Below are 22,796 nucleotides of genomic sequence, written 5' to 3'. Positions count from 1 at the left end.
GAACAATTATTTCATTGAACTATATAAGAAATTAGAATTACCTTTTCGTAAAATTTAATTCCAACAAAAGAAACCGCTACAATCTACTGATTTCCAAAGTTAATTATAATTAACTTTAAGGAGCCACGAACTTAAATCCACGAACAAAAATCTTTCTGACTTAAAGTGTATTGCTTCTCTTTTTTTTTGTGTGTGCACTGCTATTCCGTATATTTGATGATGCCTTATGATGGTGATGTATTGTGATATATATAGGAGTCCGGTGTCGTCCATATTGGTATAGTTTATATAGGTTTTAGAGGTGCAGGTGGTGTGTAGTTGACGAGAAAGTGGGTAAGTGGGGTCATTGGAGAGAAAAGTGGGGTCATTTGAAGGCAAAGTGGGGTCGTTGGAGAGGAAAGTGGGGTTATTTGAAAGCAAAGTGGGGTCGGGGTGTTGGCAGATAAAGTGGGGTAAGTTATTTTTTACTTTACTTTTAGTTTTTTTTTTACTTTTAAAAGAATAATAATTAACTATAATAAAAATATCAATTAATTATTTTAAATTAATAAAAGCTAATTAGAGAAAGTCAAATAGCTAGTAAAAAAAACAATTAAATAAATACTAGCTCATTTATAAAAACTTAATTTTAAAATAATATAGATTTTTTTTTGTAATCTTTCATTTCTTTTTAAACAATTGAAAATAAAACTTACCTTAAAAGTGATTCTATTTTTGTTGTTTTCAAATCTTTTTTTTTTTTAAAAATGAACTTAATAAAATAAGATAAAAGTCAAAATATTTAATTTTTATTTATAAAAATATTTCAGCTCTAAAAATGGTATAAAATTTTACGTTCGGTCAAAAATTACGTGTCTACAACAATGTTCCTAGTACCAACCAAGTCAAAATCTTCCCAAAAAGACGACAATTTTTCCCTTAAGAAAGCCGTCAACTAAGGATATATTTAGTGCAAAGGTGGGATTTTTAGGCCAAGTGGACTTCAAGAACATCAAAGAAAGCCTAAGATCATTTCTCCAACCAAACTCAATCAAGACAAACATTTCAAGACCAGTTGGGCAAATTCTAGGTGACAAAAGCAAACACGAGACATTATTCAACAACTCACCACACATGGCCTGCAAATCAATCAAGATGGTTCAAAATCTTACTTCCTTTTCAACATTTTAACCGCAAAAGAATCAAAAGTCACAAAAAGAGTTGTAAGAGTGTCACAAATTATTCATAACATGCTCAACCTCTTTAAAATAGAGAGGTAGTATGCTTAACACTATTCACATGCATGACTATCTTCTTAGTACCAACCAAGTCAAAACCATCCCAAAAAGACGACAATTTTGCACTTAAGAAAGCCGTCAAGCAATCCATCATCATGCAACCTCATGCATCTATTCAGGAACGGCTACGCCGACTTCTCCACAATCAACGCCAATCAAACACTCACTCACAAGCAATCAATGATTTAGCCCCAAGAAAGTCGTCACTCCCTATCCATCACCGGGCATGGTCAATCCAAATCTTATTATCAAAACAAAAACAAAGAAGATACAACTGAAAATGAGACTGTGTCCTCACTTCGGGCCAAGTAATCATCATATTTTCAAGCACATTTTGACTAAAGGAACCTGCTCTCATAAAAAATACTCTTCCTCAATTTTTGGAGCCATTTCTTGATCATTCGCATTGGTTTCTGTTACAGAATTTGTATAATAATATAGATAGATACAGATGGCTTATGGATTTGAATATTTAGTTACCATAGTTGGCTTATTCTCTCCATGTATTTATAACCATTGTTCTCTTTGAGTAATATACAAGTTATTCTCTCCAAACCTTATCAATAACATGGTATCAGAGCCAATGTCTGAGTTGGTATTTTGTCTTCGCCGGAATCGACTATAGTTTCACCAAAAGTGATTGAGATTTCCAAAATTTATGTCACCACCCACTTAGGAAGAAGATACTTCCCACGATCTTAATCCCCTAAATCTCGACGGCTAGAACATACTCGTGTGAACCTCACGCTCCATCAGTACCCCTTCGGGTGAGACTGCAGTAGTGGTGTTACATCAGAAATCCAATCTGCTTGTTGTTCAAATGTCGTATTGACATTTCCAGCAAGGATTTGGTGGTTTTTTGTTCAGCAGACCACGATTTGAGAGAGTTGCCCATTTTTTACCAATAATCTAGTGGTCTCTCTAAGTCAGGCAACATCTGCATGTTGTAATATCATCAGGTTTTGCTCTTTAATCAAACATTTTTACTCGGCTCTTTATTCGATGATTTTCTGATTTGTTGGATAGCTATCCTTGAGTGGAATTGGTGTGGAGAAGAACAATTACTTTGTTTATTGTTCCAAAATAGGTTATTGTCTATCTTGGGTATTGTCTGATTTTAGGATATAATCTGGTTGGACTTGTTGGGAAAATGACCTACTATGTAATATGAGAATTCAAAGGTCTAAAGTTGTTGGTGCTTGTAGTCCATTATCAGACAAAATGGTCCTAATTTCAGCGGAGCAGTTTGCTAAATTCTCTCAATACCAGATTTCTCGAAGGAATCCACTTCAGTTAATTCCTTTGTTGAATCAAATAAAACATGTTTTATCACCTCTTCGAATAAATGGGTGATTGATTCAGGTGCCACAAATTATATGACAGGTAATCCTAATATTTTTTCTTGTTTTCAAGCACACAAAGAACCCTCTCTGGTTACCGTAGCTGGTGGATCAACTTGCAACAGTGTTGGATATGGGACGATTAGACCAACCTCTTCTATTACTTTGTCATCTGTATTAAGTCTACCAAAGTTGGCCTTTAATTTGATTTTTGTTAGCAGAGACCTTAATTGTTATATTTCGTTCTTTCCCGATCATTGTTTGTTTCATGATCTTAAGACGAATCTGGTTATTGGTAAAGGACATGTATCTGACGATCTCTACATCCTTGATGAATGGGAAGCTCGATTTGTTGCCTGCTCTAGTGTTGTGTCTCCATTTGAAGCACATTGTCGATTGGGACATCCTTCTCTACCTCTATTAAAGAAGCTCTGTCCTCGATTCCAGAATATTTCTTCATTAGAATGTGAGTCATGTCGATTTGATAAACATCATCGCAGCTCATTAAGTCCAAGGGTTAATAAGCGGGCTGAGTCAACTTTTGAGTTCGTTCATTGTGATGTTTAGGGACCGTGTCCTATTGTTTCCAAAACTGGGCATAATAAGTACTTTGTTACTTTTGTGGATGATTTTTCTTGGAGGACTTGGATTTATTTTATGAAGTGTCACTCAAAAGTTTTTACTCACTTTTGTGCCTTCTGTGCTGAAGTCAAAACACAATTCGATGCTTCGGTACGTATTCTGAGGAGTGACAATGCTAAAGAATATATGTCAGAATTATTTCGGTCGTATATGAGACAACATGATATTCTCCATCAGTCTTCATGCGTCATACCTTCTAAAAATGGAGTTGCTAAGAGGAAGTATAGGCACTTACTTGAGACAGCTCGAGCACTTTTGTTCCAAATGAAGGTTGTTATTTTTTCAAACAAGTCTCTATTTTCAGTAGAACCTAAGATATTTGGAAGCATATGCTATGTTCGAGATGTTTGGCCATCTTTTACCAAGTTGGCCCCAAGGCATTGAAGTGTGTGTTTTTGGGCTATTCTCGCCTCCAAAAATGGTATCAGTGTTATGCTACCGAACTTGGCAAATATATGGTGTCAACAAATGTGGTATTTTCAGAGACTACACCATTCTTCTATGCACCTCTGATTTCTACAAGTAAGTGGGAGGAAGATGAGTGGTTAGTCTATCTGGTCACCCGTGTTTTGACAAAAGAATCAGATGCTGTCCCTCCATCTCTCAATTCTTCTATTGAAGACCAATCGACTATTGTTTCGAAAGCTCCTTCTCCATCTAATGTGGCAAGACCGTCAATTGATCAAGTTTACTCGAGGAGGCGAGAGGCTAATGATACATGTCCTGCACCAATTCCTTTGTCATCAGATCCTCATTCACTTGATCCTCCACAAGATCTTGACCTCCCAATTGCTCTTCACATAGTACACATATGTTCAAATCCTCATATTCCATTAGTAATTTGTTTTCCTATGGCCACTTATCCTCTACGTCTAGATATTTGATTGCCTCTCTAGACTCTGTTTTTGTACCTAAAACCGTGAAAGAGGCCTTGAATCATCCTGGATGATCTTATGCAATGCTTGATGAAATACACACTTAGAGGACAACCACATATGGGATTTAGTGGATTTACCCAAGGGAAAGAAATCGGTGGGATACAAATGGGTATTCACAGTTAAAGTTAATCTAGATGGATCTATAGCGAGACTTAAAGCCAGACTTACCTAAAGGGTATGCTTAAACATATGGGGTAGATTATTCAGACACATTCTCCCCGGTTGCCAAACTCACATTTATCCCTTTGTTCATTTCTCTAGTTGCTTCTGAGAATTGACCTTTACATTAGTTAGATATCAAGAATGCAAATAATGATCCCAACCCAAGCAGGTGAATGCGCTAGGTACGCGTAATGGGTTGCAGTTGGAGGAGTTGGCTCCAAGAAGAGAAGTGTTGAATCTACAGTTAAAGAGAGGAATCCAAGGATAGTGAGACTGTTGCAGAAGAAGATAGAGTACAACCAATTGCAAAACCACCTCCACCATTTCCTCAGAAGTATAAAAAACAGAATGAGGACGAATGTTTTGGTAAGTCTCTCGCTCTATTAAAACAAGTTGCCTATTGTAGATGTTTTGTAGGGTATACCTAAGTATGCCAAGTATGTGAAGGAGATTGTGGCAAATAAGAGGAGACTGACAGAATATGAAACAGTGGCACTTACTGAATAGTGCAACTCCAGAATCCAAGATAAGTTGCCCACCAAACTGAAAGATCCGATCAGCTTTACGATTCAAATCACCATAGGGAAGAGCATCCATACGCGAGGGTTGTGTGACCTTGGGGCGAGTATAAACCTAATGGCTACATCATTGTTCAAAAAATTGGGGTTGGGTAGTCCTAAACCTACCACCAGTATCTTGCAGTTGGCAGATCGATCGGTGGCTAGACCAGAAGGTGTTGTAGAGGATGTCGAGGTCCAGGTGGGATCCTTGATATTTTTGGTAGATTTTGCGGTGCTGAACTTTGAGCCAGATCCTCAGGTTCCCTTCATCCTTGGAAGAACATTCTTGGCCACATGGCGTGCTATGATAGATGTAGCAGCCGATCAATTGACCATGCGGGAGCATGACAAAGTGGAAGTGTTTGATGTATATAAGGCGTTGAAACTGTCGGCCGTGTATGAAGAGCTTTCTGCCATAACAATAATAGATCTTGCAGCAGAAGCTCATTATATTGCATCCAAGGACCTTCTGGAGCGTGTTTTAGTGGGGCATGATATTTATGGTGATGTTGAAGCACAAGAATTGGTGCAGTTAAAGGATGTGTCGAGCGTGGGCATATCAAGAGATCATTGGGAGCCATTGAATAGGGTGTTGGGCCCTCCACCCGAGCCTTCAATTGAAGAAGCACCCAAACTTGAGCTAAAAACATTGCTAGCCCACCTAAGGTATGCATTTTTGGGTGAAGATAAGACCTTACCTGTGATTTTGACTGCAGATTTGTCTGAACCGTAGGTTGAAGCAGCATTGAGTATATTGAAGAAGAGAAAAACAGTTTTAGGCTGGCAGATGTCTGACATTCACAGGATAAGTCCAACGTTGTGTATGCACAAGATTTACATGGAGGAAGGTCACAAGCCGAATGCACAACACTAACGTAGACCAAATCTAGTCATTAAGGATGTGGTCAGGAAAGAGGTAATAAAGTGGCTAGATGCGGTATAAAGGGTGAGTCCTATTTAATGTCCCCAAGAAAGGAGGTATGACGGTGGTGACTTATGAGAAGAATGAACCGATCCCTACAAGGACAGTAACTGGATGGCGTATCTGCATGGATTATCGAAAGTTAAATGAGGCCACCACAAAGAACCTAATTACCTTGCACCTATTTTAATTGCTCCAAACTGGGAGCTACCCTTCGAGCTCATGTGCGATGATAGCGATACAACTGTAGGTGCAGTGCTAGGCCAGCGAAAGGATAAGATGTTTAATTCCATCTATTATGCCAGCAAGATTCTTGATGCAACACAATCAAACTACACCATCACATAAAAGGAGATGTTAGCGCTAGTGTTTGCTTTTGATATGTTTAGATCTTACTTGGTAGGCACCAAGGTTGTTGTTTACACTGACCATGCTGCGATCAGGTATTTAATCAACAAGAAAGATGCGAAGCCGGGGCTAATCAAATGGATATTAATTAAAGATAGGAAGGGGACTGCGAACCAGTGTTGTAAAAAGCGCAGAAAAGCGCGCTTAAAGCGAGAAGCGAGGCGAGGCCCCTGCGCTTTTATTTCGTGAAGCGAGGCGACATAGAAAAGGCGCTCGCTTCTACTGTAGAAGCGAGAAGCGCAAGAAAAGCAAAAGCGTAAAAAAGCGCGCTTAATTTGAAAAAGCGCTAATTAGGGTTTCTTTTTTTAAAATTGTAAGTTTTTTTTTTTTGTGATTTAATTATGTTTTTGACTATCTATTTACTTTTGTGATTTAATTATGTTTTTGATTTTTTGCTTTATATGTTATGACTTACGAGTATTATTGACTATCTATTTACTTTTAATCTAAAGAATATATTACCTCTATTCAGTTATTTAATTTATTTATTTTTTTATACTAAATATCGCTTTACTTAAAAAAAGTGCGCGCTTCGCTTCTCGCTTCCGTGAAGCGAGCCCTCGTCGCTTTTTTCCGCTTCTTGCTTCCCAAAACACTCCTGAGAACCAGATAGCCGATCATTTGTCAAGATTGGAGGACTCGTCTCAAGTAACAAATGAAGAACAAATTAGTGAAGAATTCCCTGATGAGCAAAATTATTAGCCTTGGAGATTGCACAAGTACCTTGGTATGTTGATATTGTAAACTTGCTGGTAAGTGGTTTATTTCCACCTGGGCTTCGACACATAAGAAACAAAAGCTGAAACATGAGGCGAGGTTTTATATGTGGGATGAGGTGCGAAGGTGTATAGCTGAAAAAGAGGTGATGCAAGTATTGGAGAGTCGTCACTCTTCACAGTATGGTGGACACCATGGAGGCGAGCGCACGACGCATATGGTAATGCAATCTGGTTTCTTTTGGCCTACTCTATTTAAAGATGTTGCGGTTTTTGTGAAGGGTTGTGATCAATGTCAGCGAATGGGCACTATTTCTAGAAAGCATGAGATGTTGTAAGCAACATCTTAGAGGTCAAGATCTTTGATGCGTGGGGGATAGATTTCATCGGACCGTTTCTAGCTTCCAATGGAAACTAGTACATACTAGTAGTAGTTGATTATGTGTCTAAGTGGGTTGAGGTTGCTGCCTTACCTACTAATGATGTGAAGGTGGTAGTAAAGTTAATCAGGAAGCACATCTTCACCAAGTTCAAAACTCCAAAGGCCATGATAAGAGATGGGGGTAAGCATTTCATCAATAGTTCGTTGAGGAATTTGTTGGCCAAGTATGGAGTGCGACACAAGGTAGCCACAGCCTATCATCCTCAGACTAGCGGTCAAGGGAAGTGAAGCAAATCCTGTAGAAGACTGCGAATGCACAACGAAAAGATTGGGCTGACAAGTTAGATGATGCATTGTGGGCATACAGGATTGCATACTAGACACCAATAGGGACTTCTCCTTATCAAATGTTGTTTGGGAAAGCATGTCACCTTCCAGCAAAATTGGAGCATCAAGCATACTAGGCATCAAGACACAATTGCATCAGCTAGAAGAATTCAGGCTCCACGTGTATGAAAATGACAAGTTGTATAAAGAGAAGACCAAGAAGTGGCATAACAAGCATATTGTGTCACACACCTTTGGGCCTAGCCAATTGGTTTTACTATTCAATTCAAGACTGAAGTTGTTCCACGGAAAACTTCGAACTAAGTGGAGTGGGCCATTTGAGGTGGTGAGAATGACTCAACATGGGGTTGTGGAGCTAAGAAATAAGGACAAGAGCTCCACTTTTCTTGTAAATGGGGAGATAGTGAATCATCGCTTTGGGAATGACATCGATCGTGAGCAAGAAACGCTTAATTTGAATGACGAGTGAGTCATGAGATGGGTTATGCCGCGACGATAAATCAGGCGCTACACGGGAGGTAACCTGTGATCACATGTAGATAGGATTTTTGTTCTTCTTTGTGTAATTTCAATTTGTAGGAATTAGTAAAAAAAACCCTGATATATCATGAAAAAATACAAATAAATGAGTCATGCCACAACCAAAACTAAGGCGCTGGATGAGAGGCAACCCATCGTGTGTGTGTTAATGGTTATTGTTCGTAAAATATGCAGGGATCAGGAATGCGCAACCATAGCATGCCGCGGGGAAGGTCACGAATTTTACCTCGCTGGAAATTAATTTTTCCAGGGTGAGACAGAACACTCCGTAACGTGCACGCGTCGCGAGGTAGGCTTAGAATTTTTTACTCGACGAGAATTAATTTTTTCGTCAAAAACAAGGGAGCTCCATAATGGAACCACGTCGCAGAGAGTCGCTCAAAAAATTGATTTCGCTGAGAAATAATGTTTTTCGCGAAACAGAAGACTCCGTAATGGAGCCGCGTCGTGGACTAGGTAAGAATAATTTGATTTTCATTAAAAAGTCAAGTTTCACCCGTTTTTTTAGAAAATCCGACCCGACCCCGTTTTAATCCTAATTCTACCCTAAATTCACCATTATTCTCCCATTCTTCTCCCCTATTACCCACTTTCCCCCCTTCCCTTATCTTTGTATGATTTTTCAAGGTTCATTCTGTGACGCAAAGACAATTCCACCTCTTTCTCTCCCTATTCTTCTCTTCTCCAACATCGAAGGTACGTATCTTCCTATCTCTTGATTATTGATCATAAATTAGTGGGTTGATGTTGGGCGGTGATTGGTAGTGGATGGAAGTTGCGGAGGCTAAATTTTAATGGGTATTTCGAATTCTTGAGTAGAAATTGTCGATTGTTTGATCTCATGTGGGCATTGGGTAAAGTATGGTTGTATGAACATTGTAGGGTGAAGAAATGGGGGGCTATTTGATGAATAAGATTCTACGCTTCGTGGAATTTGAAGGTATTAGTGTGAATTCTTGAGTAGCACTGTGTGATTATATCTGTGTGGGATTGTGGGTTTGTTGTGTACTTATCGTGGGGTCGAGGTTGGTTGTACTTGACTGCTGTTGTGGTAACTAAATGAGATATATGAATGTGTTAAATATGTGGGTGTGCTGTAGTTTTGGGTATTGTGTGTTAAGCTTTGGGAAGTCTGAGTACCAAGGTAGGATCACTCTATGGAATAAGTGTGGGGTGGTGTTTGCACATCACTCCGTGAATTGTTGTTGTCTTGGGCTGAAATCTATTGTGATATAGGTAATCATGTCAGGTACTAAGCGACCCGGCAAAGAGGTGGCAACATCAAGTCAAAGGAAGCGAGTTCGGAGTGGGGGGAATGTACTTCCCGCACCAGCAATCCCACGAGGACAAACTCAGAGATTTGGATTGCGAGTAGTGGCCAAAGAGGGCAAAGTATGGTGGAAGAAACACATGGAGGCACGCTATTTCTCTGATGTGTGCATAGAAGGGACAATCTTGCAAGGGAGTTTCCCCGGATTATGAGGCGCATTCAAGAACCATATGGAATACATCTTTCTTGAGCCCACTGAGTGCAATATGCACGTGGTGATGGAGTTTTATGCTAAGTGGGCAACAAAGTCGAGATCACATTTTATGAAGGTGCTGGGAGTTGATGTGCCGCACCTCACTCTGGCGGTGTTGAATGACATAGTGGGCACTGCAACAGATACGGACCCATTGATGCGACGGGATTGAATATTAGACCATAATATCGAGCCATTCGCCACACTCTGTGGTCCTAAGACAATGGTCCGGTGGACCAAGCACAGTGCTAAGCGGTTCCACCAATCGCTTCCTTATACGCATATGAGCAGAGAAGCGCGGGTGTGGTTGAAAATAGTGATGAACTGTTTGATCCCCGAGCTGCACTACACAGACATCACACGTGATAGGGTGTGTTTGTTGTACGCACTAAAGACGAACACTGAATTAAATATGGGGCAGTCCTGAAGTCTGTTATGAGAAAGGCTCGGGTTCAGAAAGGGCGCAGGTATGTTTTTGGAGGTATCATTACTCGGTTGTGTCGTTCTGCAGGTCTACAAGAGGAGAGTTTGGATTATATGCTAGTGGATGTGACGAAGACAAAGGAGCTTGACAATGAGTTTGGCCCACCACTCACCACTTCGGAGCGCCATCGCCGCGATGAGTTGATTAAGGCTCGTATATATGGGCTGGAGATGTTGCGACACCAAAATGGATGTCGGGCATCCATTGAGGAGTAATTGGGGCAGGTTGAAAGGAGGTACCCATTGAACGTGTACGCCAAAGCATTGCTTGGCATCGGGCTTGATTTCCATGAGCTGGTGGATGATGATGTGCCCATAGATGAGGACAGGTTGTGTACTGGTTCTGATGTTGACTCCGACTCGAACACGAAGTGTGTGCCTATGATTGATCCAACTTGAGTAGAACTTGTGCCATGAGTTATGAGGCATTGTACTATCCGTGTATTGCATCTGAGTATAGAACTTGCCAGGCATGTTATTGAAATGAAATTGAAGTGTTGCTTTGTGTAGGAAATGATAATAGGCCTCCTTGAATATGTTAAAAAAGCTAGTCTTTTCATATTCTATATAACTCGTCGCATGTTGAGCTTGTAGTCTTTTATTGATAGCCGCATTTTCACCTTATACCATTTTATTGATTCCCTAAGTTGTTTTCACCCTACTTGCCTAAGCACTGTAGCATAGACTATGGTGGATTGAGTTAAAATGGAAGTGAATAGGCAGCCTGAAATAGTTACAAGGCAATGGAAAAGCCTTCAGTAAAAAAAAATATAATAATAATATTAATAAAAGAGTTGGTCCCTGGAATAAAGAAACGAGGGACGATTTGAGAAAAGATGAAAGTCACTTGTGATAGCATTGTTGAGAGAGGGCTGATAAATAAAGAAAAGAATGATGATATCTTAAATGTACCTGTGCTTAGGGGAGTATAAGTGACCACTATATGATTTTCCTACCCGTCCCTTAGCCAACATTCCAACCTAGAAAAGCCCTATTTGATTCTTTGCAAAGTACGCTTAATTTGTGGAGATGTACACAATGGGCAAGCCTATGGTTCTTAGTGCATGCATGGGAGATTTTCTTTTTGAGTGAGTGTTATGTGATGCCAAAGTCCTTAAATTTAAGTCAATCTGTTGAATTGAGTGTGAGGACTATTCCTTTGATTGAGGGGCACTTGTTGTATGAAAGATAGGTGATACCTAATGGCAAACATGAAGTTTAATGCTTTGGTTGCAGAAAGTTGTCGAATCATTACTTGAGTCATATGATGTCTAAAAGTGGTTAAGGCCAAGTGTAAATGAGTACATGCATGTCTTAAGTTGAAAAAAAAATCCTTGGGCGTATTTGCATGCTTAAGAACCAAATAACACCCGCATTTTCGCCAAGTTCGGAATCATTCTTTACTAATTGATAGTAGTGTTGAGTCATATGAATTCATTTATACTAACCAACATGATTAGTTGTGTTGGTGAGGTTAAATGAAGAAACAAGCACCGGGAAGCACGAGAAAATCCAAGTAAAAGAGCAACAAGAAAGGAGAACGAAAAATGAAGAACAAGGCATATCTGTATCCCCTTCGCGTCGCGGAGAGGGAATTTATTATTTGTTCGCGAATTGGAGTTGGAGACAAAACACTCCGTATTGTGCACGCGTCACGGAGAAGAGATGTTCGCCATGATTGGGATTCTTGAAGGCTTTCCGCGTCGCAGACCCTGGTGCCAGATTTGGCGGGTTTTGACTAAATATAAATAGACTAAGATTTATATTTTATTATTATTCTTTTTCTGGATTTTGAAGAACGACGACTTTGAGAGCTTTTTCATCTACATTTAGGGTTCATTCATAAACTATTCTCTATTGAATCTCTTTATGTTATTTAAACATTGCATAATTGAGAATCTTGATATGAGTAGCTAATCTCTTTTTATTTTATTATTGGGTTTTATTGAGTTTAATGGATCGAAGTTAATTATCACATGAATCAATCTTTTGCTCTTGATTTAGTATTTCGTGCTTGATCACCACAGGAATAACTATCTTGTCTGAATTGAACTCGGGAGAGGGATAAGAGGATAGAACGTGGGAAAAAAAGAGCATGATTCACTCTTATATTTAGAGTTGATTTGTATCTAGGATAGAGATACCTAGGAACCTTGCTCGATTAGTAGACAAGACGAAAACATAATGCTCGGTAAATGGTTCAGCCTATCCCCGCTCAACGATGTAGTTAGGCTACCAATTATTGTAGGATCAGAGGTCGGGAAACCATAATCATATAATTAACCATGTGATCATTGATTCGATATTTAATTAATATCCATTCTATAAGATAATATGCATGAATCCTCAAGTTAGCTGCAGCCCTGGAATTTCCCCAGTCATTGTTGAAACCCTTTTGAAATTGAATCATAGTTAAGCTTATAATTATAATATAAATTATACAAAAATCCAATTCACTATTCATGATAACACTTGTTTCAAATTGAAAGTATTGGAAAAATTGAATTAATCTAATCTTGAGTCCCTGTGGGTACGACGATACTCGACTCTTAAAAAGAGCCACTTTAATACTTGCACGACTAGTATGTTGCTCGGACTCTTCAAAAGTGTCAATGGGTGCGTGTCGGATTCGCCAAAAGTAGTGTATTTTTGGAGAATCCGAGATGGGTGTGGCATTAAAAGTGAAGAGTCCGCGCAACTAAGAGTCAACTACTGGATGATTGGTAGTTCAGTTTCCCCCTATCATTGATAAGGCTAGTGTTAAGGCAGATTGCCTATGCTGCCATCTCTTTAGGCATTGCTCACTCTTAAGGTTTTCTATTAGATGTGGTATTCAAAAAGAAACATTGTTTTCATACTTATATGGTTTTCGTCCACTATATGTATGGTTTGTCTTACCAAAGCAAAAGAATTGTTGCACGTTTACTATATCAACAGGGATTTTGAGAAGGCATATTAGGAAGTAGTTTGACAGAAAAAATAATCTTAGAAAATAGCAATTGAGCATAAGATGAAACTAACCAAAACTGCCAGTAATGCTTAAGAAGTTGGTAGCCTCAGCAACATGCTTAAACACTGCCAAAGAACCTGTTAGAAAACTCAGCACCTAGCCTGCAAACTGATCCACATTTAAACAGTAAGTTTTAAGGAAGAGCTTCAAGGTGGCAAGCAAGACCTGCATAATTGACCTTCTTCACTTGTCGATGGGAAGATAAATATTCAACAATTGTTTGTGCATTCTCCTGCAAGATATTCAAATAATTTAGTTAGAACACTATGATGTGACAAAATTTTACGAATATAAAGATGAAGATGTAGCAGTATGCATGCCATAATCATGAAAATCTATAGGGTCAAGAATTAATGATTATTGAAGGTGCAAGATGGCACATATATTTCTAGAACGAGTGGTGGGACAACAAATATCACCACCAAAAAAAGCCAAATAAAATTAAACTTGTTTTTCAATGTGAAGATCCATTGTTTTGATTCCTTTCGAACAAAGTCAACAATCAAATGACACTAACCCTGCACCTTCAACATTTTGTATTGAGTACACCACCTTCGCCAAGCTGGTTAAGTAGGAAAATATAAGCAAATTATCAGAAGGACACTTGACATGTTCAAAGAGAAACAAGGCATCCGACATTATTTACGTTAGGAAAATTATAAGCAAATTATCAAAAGGACACTTGACATGTTCAAAGAGAAAAAAGGCATCAGACATTATTTACGTTCGCTATACATAACTAAAGATTTTCAGCTATAGACTTGTCAATGAACTGATTTCTTATACTTTAATTATCTACAACAACAAAAAGAATTCTTAAATTTCATGATCAATTATGTTTCTATTAGAAAATGTAATAAGGATATCATCAGATTACCTAGAATGGAAACTCAACCAGTTTAAGCAGATTTGCCAACTGTTGCAGAACCTGATGACTAGCAACCTTTCTTTTCAGTGAAGGGCACTCGAGAAGATGGAGATCAACATGAAATAAATGCATACTATTCTTGGAAGAGTTTCAACTTGTGACGCTAATTATCTGCCCACGGCATTTATCACCCTTCAGTTGCTAAATCTCCTACACTCAAGCAAACTTGGTACAGTTTATGCGACAACCATCCCAAGGGCATCTACACTGCTTCACAAAGTCATTCTTCTCCATAACCAACCTATCAACGGTCGAGAGCAATTTAGCATTGCAAAAAACTAGTGGCAGCAACCTCTTCCCATTCATACAAAGTAGAGCCACAAATATGAGTGCATTTCCATTCAAAACATCACTACCCTACCCAATTAGAGAGAGTCAACAGATTCAGAACAAGATTCTTCTCTTCGACCAAGGCAAGAAGGTACCTTCCAACACTTGGAAGTGTATGACTTTCAAGGAGGGTCATGTTCAGAATGTTTAAGCAGATTTGTTGCTCTCGTGGATTACGCTTGTCCAGGCTTGAAACCACATCCTTGAATGTAAGTTTTTCCATGACCCGTTGAATACTAAAAGGGTAAAAATGAACAAGACGATCCAAGAAAGACCCTGCTGTCAGCCTCGTGTTCTCCTGCTTTCCAGAAGCCATAAATATGTAGCAGAGGTTAGTAATGACATCTTGGCTGGTGAATGGAGCTGACCAGTACCCTCCTTGACTAGAGATATTTCCAATTGTCCTCAGAGCATAAAGTATTTGTGAGAAATATAAGGAAAGAATATATTGTTGAATTGTTGTTTTAATAATTACATAGAGAACCCTATTTATAGACACTATATAATACAATTCCTTACCAAATAGGAGACTATAAACTATTCCTAGTTTGTGTACGATTGTGTTTTCCTATTCTATTCTAACACTCCCCCTCAAGCTGGTGCATATAAATTATATGTACCTAGCTTGTTACAAATGTAATTAATACGATGACCGGTAAGAGACTTGGTGAAGATATCTGCAAGTTGATCATTTGACTTCACAAATTTGGTAACAATATCTCCTGAGAGTATCTTTTCTCTTACAAAGTGACAATCAATCTCAATGTGCTTAGTCCTCTCATGAAACACTGGATTTGATGTGATGATATGAAGGGCTGCTTGATTATCACACACAAGTTCCATATGACCGGTTTCTCCAAACTTCAGTTCTCCAAGCAACTGTTTGATCCAAACTAGCTCACAAGTTGCTATAGCCATTGCTCGATTTTCTGCTTCTGAACTGGATCGAGCAACCACACTTTGTTTCTTACTCTTCCATGACACCAAATTACCTCCAACTAAAACACAATATCCGGATGTAGAACGTCTATCAAAGGGTGATCCTGCCCAATCAGCGTCTGTATATCCGGTGATATGCTTATGGCCTTGATCCTCGAAGAGTAGTCCTTTACCAAGAGCTGACTTTATATATCGCAGAATACGAACAACTGCATCCCAATGACTATCACAAGGAGAAGTCATAAACTGACTTACAACACTCACAGGAAAAGAGATGTCCGATCTAGTCACAGTGAGGTAATTCAACTTTCCAACCAACCGTCTATACCTTTCAGGATTACTGAGTTGCTCCCCCTGTCCTGGAAGGAGTTTAACATTCGGATCCATAGGAGTGTCAATGGGTTTACATCCCATCATTCCTATCTTCTCAAGAATGTCTAAAGCGTACTATCATTGAGAAATAACAATACCTGATCTAGACTGAGCAACCTCAATACCAAGAAAATACTTCAATCTGCCAAGGTCTTTAGTTTTGGAAATGCTGAAAGAGATACTGCTTCAAATTAGCGATACCAACTTGATCATTGCCAGTGATAACGATATCATCAACGTAAACAACCAAATAAATACACAGATTTGGTGCTGAATGCCGATAAAACACAGAGTGATCAGCGCCACTACGAGTCATGCCAAACTTCTGAATTACTGTGCTGAACTTTCCAAACCAAGTTTGAGGAGACTGTTTCAGACCATATAGTGACCGACGCAATCGACATACAAGGCTTCTAGACTCCCCCTGAGCAACAGAACCAGGTGGTTGCTCCATATAAACTTCTTCCTCAAGATCACCATGCAGAAAAGCATTCTTAATGTCAAACTGATGAAGAGGCCAATGACGAACGGCAGCCATAGATAGAAAAAGACGGACTGATGCTATTTTGGCCACAGGAGCGAAAGTGTCACTATAATCTAGCCCAAATATCTGAGTATACCCTTTGGCAACAAGGCGAGCCTTAAACCAATCGACTTGACCATCTGGACCAATTTTGACCGCATAAACCCAACAACAACCAACAGTAGACTTACCTGTAGGAAGGGAGACAAGCTCCCAAGTACCACTCGAATGTAAAGCAGACATCTCATCAATCATAGCCTGCCTCCATCCAGAATGAGAAAGTGCTTCACCTGTAGTCTTAGGAATGGAAATAGAGGACAAAGACGACACAAATGCATAATGGGGTGATGATAGACGATGATAACTTAAGAAGGTATAATGTGGGTTAGTAGGTCCCTCAAAAGTCGGTACAGGTAAGACCTGAGGTATGGGTAAGACCTCAGAGATATCAAGATGATCAGAAGATGTTTAGTAAAGTTGAGATTCAAAGACTGTTACATCGGCAGACATAAAATATCGGCGGAGATCATGTGAATAGCAACGATACCCTTTTTGAACTCGAGAGTAACCAAGAAAGACACATTTAAGAGCACGAGGGGCTAATTTATCTTTTCCTGGGGCTAAGTTATGAACAAAAACATGTGCTCCCAAAATACACGAGGAGGGATAGAATAGAGATGCGATTGTGTTTGTGTAGGATTGTGTTTTCCTATTCTATTCTAACAGTATTGTAATATCATCTTCTCCGTTTCGTTAAAGTGATGAAACCAATGAAATTATTGGACTCGTACCTACAACATTAATATTTTCATAAAGGAATGTTAAGACAGAATGTGAGGCTTTGCAATATGTAAATATAGTACATATGCTTGTATGATTTTATCTTATTTTTTCTACAACCCCAAGAGAAATATCTTAACACACTTGTTCATTTTACTGCTATATAGTGTTGAACTACAAGGGAATTGCAAGCTTCTTAGTTCATCCAGTAAAATATAGAGAAAAATTTGTAAAATCTTGTATGTATATACAATATTTCGTGATGAGGGATAGATAGCTAACAGGGAAAAATTGAAGTCTATGCCAAGTTATCATTTGTCATCCATCTTATTCTTCATGTTAGAAATTTGTCACATTTACTACAAGATAATCATTATATACCCTTGCATGTCTAAGAGTATACATGACTGTATAATTATCACTAATTAAAAGAAAAATGGATTTTAGCCCATTAATAAGTAAACCTTTTATATCCAAGTGACAACTTGCATTATTTCTCATCAGAGCTGCATTGGTGCTTGAATTGTGTTTCTGACAATGTCTATGCTTTTAAGTGATTGCTCATAGAACACTTAATACTTAAAAACCTCATTGCATAGGTTAGTGAGATATTGTGGAGAGGAATTTTAACAAATATAGCACTTCCTCCGTTTCAAATTGTTTGTCCTCCTTTCCTTTTTTGTCTGTTTAAAAAACAATGTGTCTTCTCTTTTTTTGAAATTCTTTAATTTCATCTTTCCACATGACACATTGTTTTTTAAACAGACAAAAATTATTGGACTTGTAACCTACAACATTAACATTTTCAGAAAGGAATGTTAAGACAGAATGTGAGGCTTTGGAATATGTAAATATAGTACAGATGCTTGTATGATTTTATCTTATTTTTTCTACAACCCCAAGAGAAATATCTTAACACACATGTTCATTTTACTGCTATATAGTGTTGAACTACAAGGGAATTGCATGCTTATTAGTTCATCCAGAAAAATACAGAGAAAAATTTGTAGAATCTTGTATGTATATACAATATTTCGTGATGTGGGACAGATAGCTAACAAGGAAAAATTGAAGTATATGCCAATTTATCATTTGTCATTCATCTTATTCTTCATGTTAGAAATCTGTCCCGTGTAGATTTCTAGGACATGATTTACTACAAGATAATTATTATATACACTTGCATGTCCGAGAGTATACATGACTGTATAATTATCACTAATTAAAAGAAAAATGGTTTTTAGCCCATTAATAAGTAAACCTTTTATATCCAAGTGACAACTTGCATTATTTCTCATCAGAGCTGCATTGGTGCTTGAATTGTGTTTCTGACTTGGTCTATGCTTTTAAGTGATTGCTCATAGAACACTTAATACTTAAAACCTCATTGCAATATAGGTTAGTGAGATATTGTGGAGAGGAATTTTAACAAATATAGCACTCCCTCTGTTTCAAATTGTTTGTCCTCCTTTCCTTTTTTGTCCGTTTAAAAAACAATTTGTCTTCTCTTTTTTGGAAATTCTTTAATTTCATCTTTCCACATGACATGTTTAAGACCACGAGATTTAAGAACATTTGGTACATTCTACATATCTTTAATTTAAGTTCACAATCAAAAGTCTTCTCTACTTTCTTAAACTCTATGCCAAGTCAAAACAAGACAAAAGTTAAAATGGAGGGAGTAATAAACTTGACAAGATGCACCAATAAGAAGTTACAACAACGAAGATACCAGCCAACAGGATGAGGGTCTGCTGTCCTTCGATGGAGATTCCATTGGTTTACGATATGCTCATTTTGAGTAGATATATAAAATAGTAATTCGCCCAAAGCAACCATGGAAAACCTTCTCACTTTCTCTTGCCTGTCTATCAGACCATCAGTTAGACAACCTAATATTCCAGAATTTTCCAGCTCATCCCCAATGAAAGTAGAGAGTGACGAATCAACAAGACAATAAGTGAAGTAAGTTGAGCACGTAACAGAGAAACCTTGGAGTGATGAAGCATTTTGACTAGAACCAACACAATAGACCCATTGGTCAAGATGTTGGCTGCATCAGCATTGCTGCTCAAAAGCTCAAAGTATCTGATCACATTTTGCTTCTCCCCTAAGGGAGTACTCCCACTAAAAATACTGATGATTCAACTATTAAAAGAGTCTAATTGCTCCTCTGACATTTTGACAATATCAGACAGTTGAGGTCCATCAAATGAAAGTGAAGGAATTGCATCTGTTCCTCTATCTAATTTTCAGCTAGGCATTACAGATCTTGACTGAGAGATCAAATGGATGCCAAAGAACATCTGAAAGGTTCGTAGATGGTTTTGAGATATCAGAGAAATCTTATTTTTATAAGAACTGGATGAGGAAAAGGAAGCATGATTGAAACTTCAACGTCATATAATTGGTCAAAAGCACTTCCAAACAGTTTACCTTTAGTGAACTTCCAAAATGTTGCCACCAATTTAAATTTTCCTTTATTCATTTTAGGGAAAAATGAGGGGAGAGAGAGGTGAACTATTGGGAGGAAGGTGTCTTTAATATACCAATCAACTTTCTTGCTAATCCAAAATTACATAGCTTCTAGGAAACAATTGGGACTTCAACGTCATATAATTGGGTAAAACACTCGTCATGATGTGGAAAAGTCACAACACAAAGATCATAATACCTTCCTGATTCTATTTCCATCCAGCAGGATGTTTGATTGCTTTAAGTCACAATTAATTATTCCCTTTGAATGCAAGTATCTGGTATAGTGGACAAAAAAACAAAAAGTAATTCACGCCCTAAACAACAAGTGTTACAAAAGAACAATGAAGTCTAAAGATACTTATAGAAGAGCTCTAACAAGGCCACGAGCAAGATCATGCATTGAATCTTCGGGAAGCTTACCATCCTTCAGCTTTGAGATTAAATGATCTTAACAATCTCCCAGGTGTGGTTTAAACTAAAATACAGGTAAGATGATGAAGACGAGAGTTGTGACATTACCAACTACAGTAAACTATGGTCATTTTGACTACTCATTATATACAAATCAAAAAAGAAACCTATTTCTTTCACATCATTTTGCTGGCACAAGAAACAAGTTAGTCCAAAGAGTGAGAACCTATATTTGTATTTTGTGAGACTACAAACAATCATCTCTAATTAAGTGTTCAATCGCACATGACACAGATGTCCTTAGTGCCTGTTTGGGAAATCCCAATGTAGGCATGCAACAAATTTACCATGAAACCTCAATATCACATGCCTCTACTATAAAAAAGACAAATTTTGGATGTTCGTGTCTAATGTCAGCATAAGGCATCCTATATGCCAACATACTAGTTATACCACTGGAACAATGAAATGTATTTATAATATAGAAGACCTGTCAGTGTTTACCTGTTGCAATAAGCTCATGAGATTTCCTCCAACACAATATTCTAAAACCAACCACAGGTATGCAGATGTTTCATACTTATGGATCGGTTGAATTAGAAAATAAGTCAGAGTAATCTTCTTATTAAACACCAAAAGGAGCTTTACCATAGAAACTAAATTGAAGAAAAAGAAAGGAGTTACATGCAAATCTCACTAGGAGTAGAACTTCAATACATTTGCATGATCTAGAGAACGAAGAATTCTGACCTGCAGCAAATGTAGCCAATAGAAGAATAAGTACATGCATAAAGGAAACTGAAAGAAATAGATTTTAAGAAAAGAGGTTGGGGTTCTTGATCATTTTTTCACGAGACTTGAAATTTGTGCTACAGAATAGAAAGGTTCATAGAGGAGTGCCGCGTTACTTGTCGTTCTGGGTACGGGTTGGCTTACCTAGTCGTGGGTTATAGTAGGTGCTATGTGACTCGGGAAGTCGGGTCGTGACACAAATATACTTTAGTTGAGTTGGATATGAAACAGTCCAACAAACTATCTCCTCGTCTAGTTGATAGATTTAGAGTAAGAGGAACCATGTCTAGGTATTTTGCCAATATTTCTTATTGGTAGTTTAGTTTTCCCCTATCCTTGATTATGCTAGTGTTAAGGTAGATTGCCTATGCTTCCATCTCTTTAGGCCACCCTCTTAAGGTTTTCTATTAGATGTGGTATTCAAAAAGAAATATTGTTTTTGTCCACTATATATATGGTTTGTCTTACCAAAGCAAAATAATCGTTGCAAGTATACTATAATCAACAGGGAAAGATTGAGATGGCATATTAGGAAGTAGTTTGATAGGAAAAAATGATCTTAGAAAATAGCAGTTGAGCATAAGATGAAACTAACCAAACTGCCTGTAATGCTTAAGTACTTGGTAGCCTCAGCAACATGCTTAAACATTGCCAAAGAACCTGTTAGAAAACTCAGCACCGAGCCTGCACCCATAGCCTGCAAACTGATCAACATATAAACAGTAAGCTTCAAGGAAGAGCTTCATGGTGGCAGGATACCGACAACCATAGCGCCTTAGTTCAAAGTCCCAAGAAAATCACTTGTTTGAATACCTAGAGAAGTGCAAAGACCTCCCTGGATGGTCAGCAAGACCTGCATAATTGACCTTTTTCACTTGTGGATGGGAAGATAAATATTCAGCAATAGTTTGTGCATTCTACTGCGAGATATTGAATTAATTTAGTTAGAACACTGTGATGTGCCAGAATTTTACGAATATAAAGATGAAGATGCAGCAGCATGCATGCCATAATCATGAAAATCTATAGAGTCAAGAATATTAGATTATTGAAGGTGCAAGATGGCACATATGTTTCTAGAACGAGTGGTGGGACAAAAAATTTCACCACCAAAAAAACCAAATAAAATTAAACTTGTTGTTTTTCAACGTGAAGATCCATTTTTTTGATTCCTCTCAAACAAAGTCAACAATCGAATGACTCTAACCCTGCACCTTCAACATTTTGTATGAAGTACACCACTTTCGCCAAGTTGGTTAAGTAGGAAAATTATAAGCAAATTATCACAAGGACACTTGACATGTTCAAAGAGAATCAAGGCATCAAACATTATTTACGTTCAATACGCTATACATAACTAACTAAAGATTCTCAGATACAGACTTGTCAATGAACTGATTTCATAAACTTTAATGAACTTTATCAACAACAACAAAAAAAATTCTTAAACTTCATGGTCAATTATGTTTCTATTAGAAAATGTAATGAGGATATCATCAGATTACCTGGAAAGGAAACTCCACCAGTTAAACACTGCTTCACAAAGACATACTTCTCCTTAACCAGCCTATCAACGGTCTAGAGCAATTTAGCATTGCAAAAAACTATTGGCAGCTACCTCTTCCCATTCATACAAAGTAGAGCCACAAATATGAGTGCCTTTTTGTAACGACCCGGAAAATGATAGAGTGAAACTAGAGCCTCACATGTGAGTTTGGAGTCGAGAACTTAATGAAATGATTATATTTGAATTTGACCCAAAAAGTTCTTAAAAATGTGCTTCGGAAGTTACCGGAAACTTGTTTAGCTGTATATAAAAAGATCCGTTTCGTTTTTCGAAAATATGACTTCATATTCTTGTTTAGGGGTCAAATTGAGTGGGAAATGGGTCTAACCCAAATTTTAGAGCAACCGTATCAAAATCCGAAATTTCCAAGTGAAGCCTTTTCGAGGGTCTACTTTGGAGGGTCATATCTCCTAGAAAACAAATTA

The 22,796-nt window shown here is 38.0% G+C and overlaps 1 protein-coding gene and 2 long non-coding RNA genes across 5 annotated transcripts in view; all 3 read right to left on the bottom strand.

Annotated features, from left to right (window-relative positions):
• Positions 1-15,099, bottom strand: part of LOC102590402 (uncharacterized) — a 24,734-nt gene extending 9,635 nt beyond the window's left edge. Inside the window, exons 1-3 of one of the 3 annotated variants that reach the window (XR_001472166.1) lie at positions 14,129-15,099; positions 13,417-13,483; positions 13,263-13,328 (exon numbers count right to left, since the gene is read on the bottom strand). This is a non-coding gene — a long non-coding RNA (uncharacterized lncRNA). Of the gene's footprint in view, positions 1-13,262; positions 13,329-13,416; positions 13,484-13,768; positions 14,050-14,128 lie in introns of those variants that run through there. The other 2 variants (XR_001472165.1, XR_001472167.1) reach the window with 2 other exon arrangements.
• A 236-nt stretch (positions 15,100-15,335) lies between these two features.
• On the bottom strand, positions 15,336-15,862 carry LOC102590750 (uncharacterized mitochondrial protein AtMg00240-like). The gene is made up of 2 exons (XM_015304522.1): positions 15,502-15,862; positions 15,336-15,388 (listed from the first exon to the last, which is right to left on the bottom strand). Exons 1-2 carry the CDS (start codon positions 15,860-15,862, stop codon positions 15,336-15,338), a joined length of 414 nt encoding a protein of 137 aa, XP_015160008.1.
• Positions 15,863-18,680: 2,818 nt separating this feature from the next.
• LOC107058614 (uncharacterized) lies at positions 18,681-22,540 on the bottom strand. The gene is made up of 4 exons (XR_001472168.1): positions 22,310-22,540; positions 21,618-21,724; positions 21,400-21,508; positions 18,681-20,762 (listed from the first exon to the last, which is right to left on the bottom strand). It is a non-coding gene; the product is annotated as an uncharacterized lncRNA (long non-coding RNA).
• Positions 22,541-22,796: the final 256 nt, after the last annotated feature.

This window comes from Solanum tuberosum, unplaced genomic scaffold, assembly GCF_000226075.1.
Source record: "Solanum tuberosum cultivar DM 1-3 516 R44 unplaced genomic scaffold, SolTub_3.0 scf00567, whole genome shotgun sequence".
Lineage (NCBI taxonomy): Eukaryota > Viridiplantae > Streptophyta > Magnoliopsida > Solanales > Solanaceae > Solanum > Solanum tuberosum.
Note: the sequence above shows the minus strand (reverse complement) of the source record. Positions and strands in the feature narration are given on the sequence as shown.

What these genes read in the sequence shown, in the direction of transcription:
- LOC102590750 (XM_015304522.1), bottom strand. Translation starts at nt 15,862, where the DNA reads ATGGGATGTAAACCCATTGACACTCCTATGGATCCGAATGTTAAACTC. An exon ending in ATATTGTGTTTTAGTTGGAG is followed by an intron (nt 15,389 to 15,501) that starts GTAATTTGGTGT and finishes TGGATCAAACAG; the next exon opens with TTGCTTGGAGAACTGAAGTT.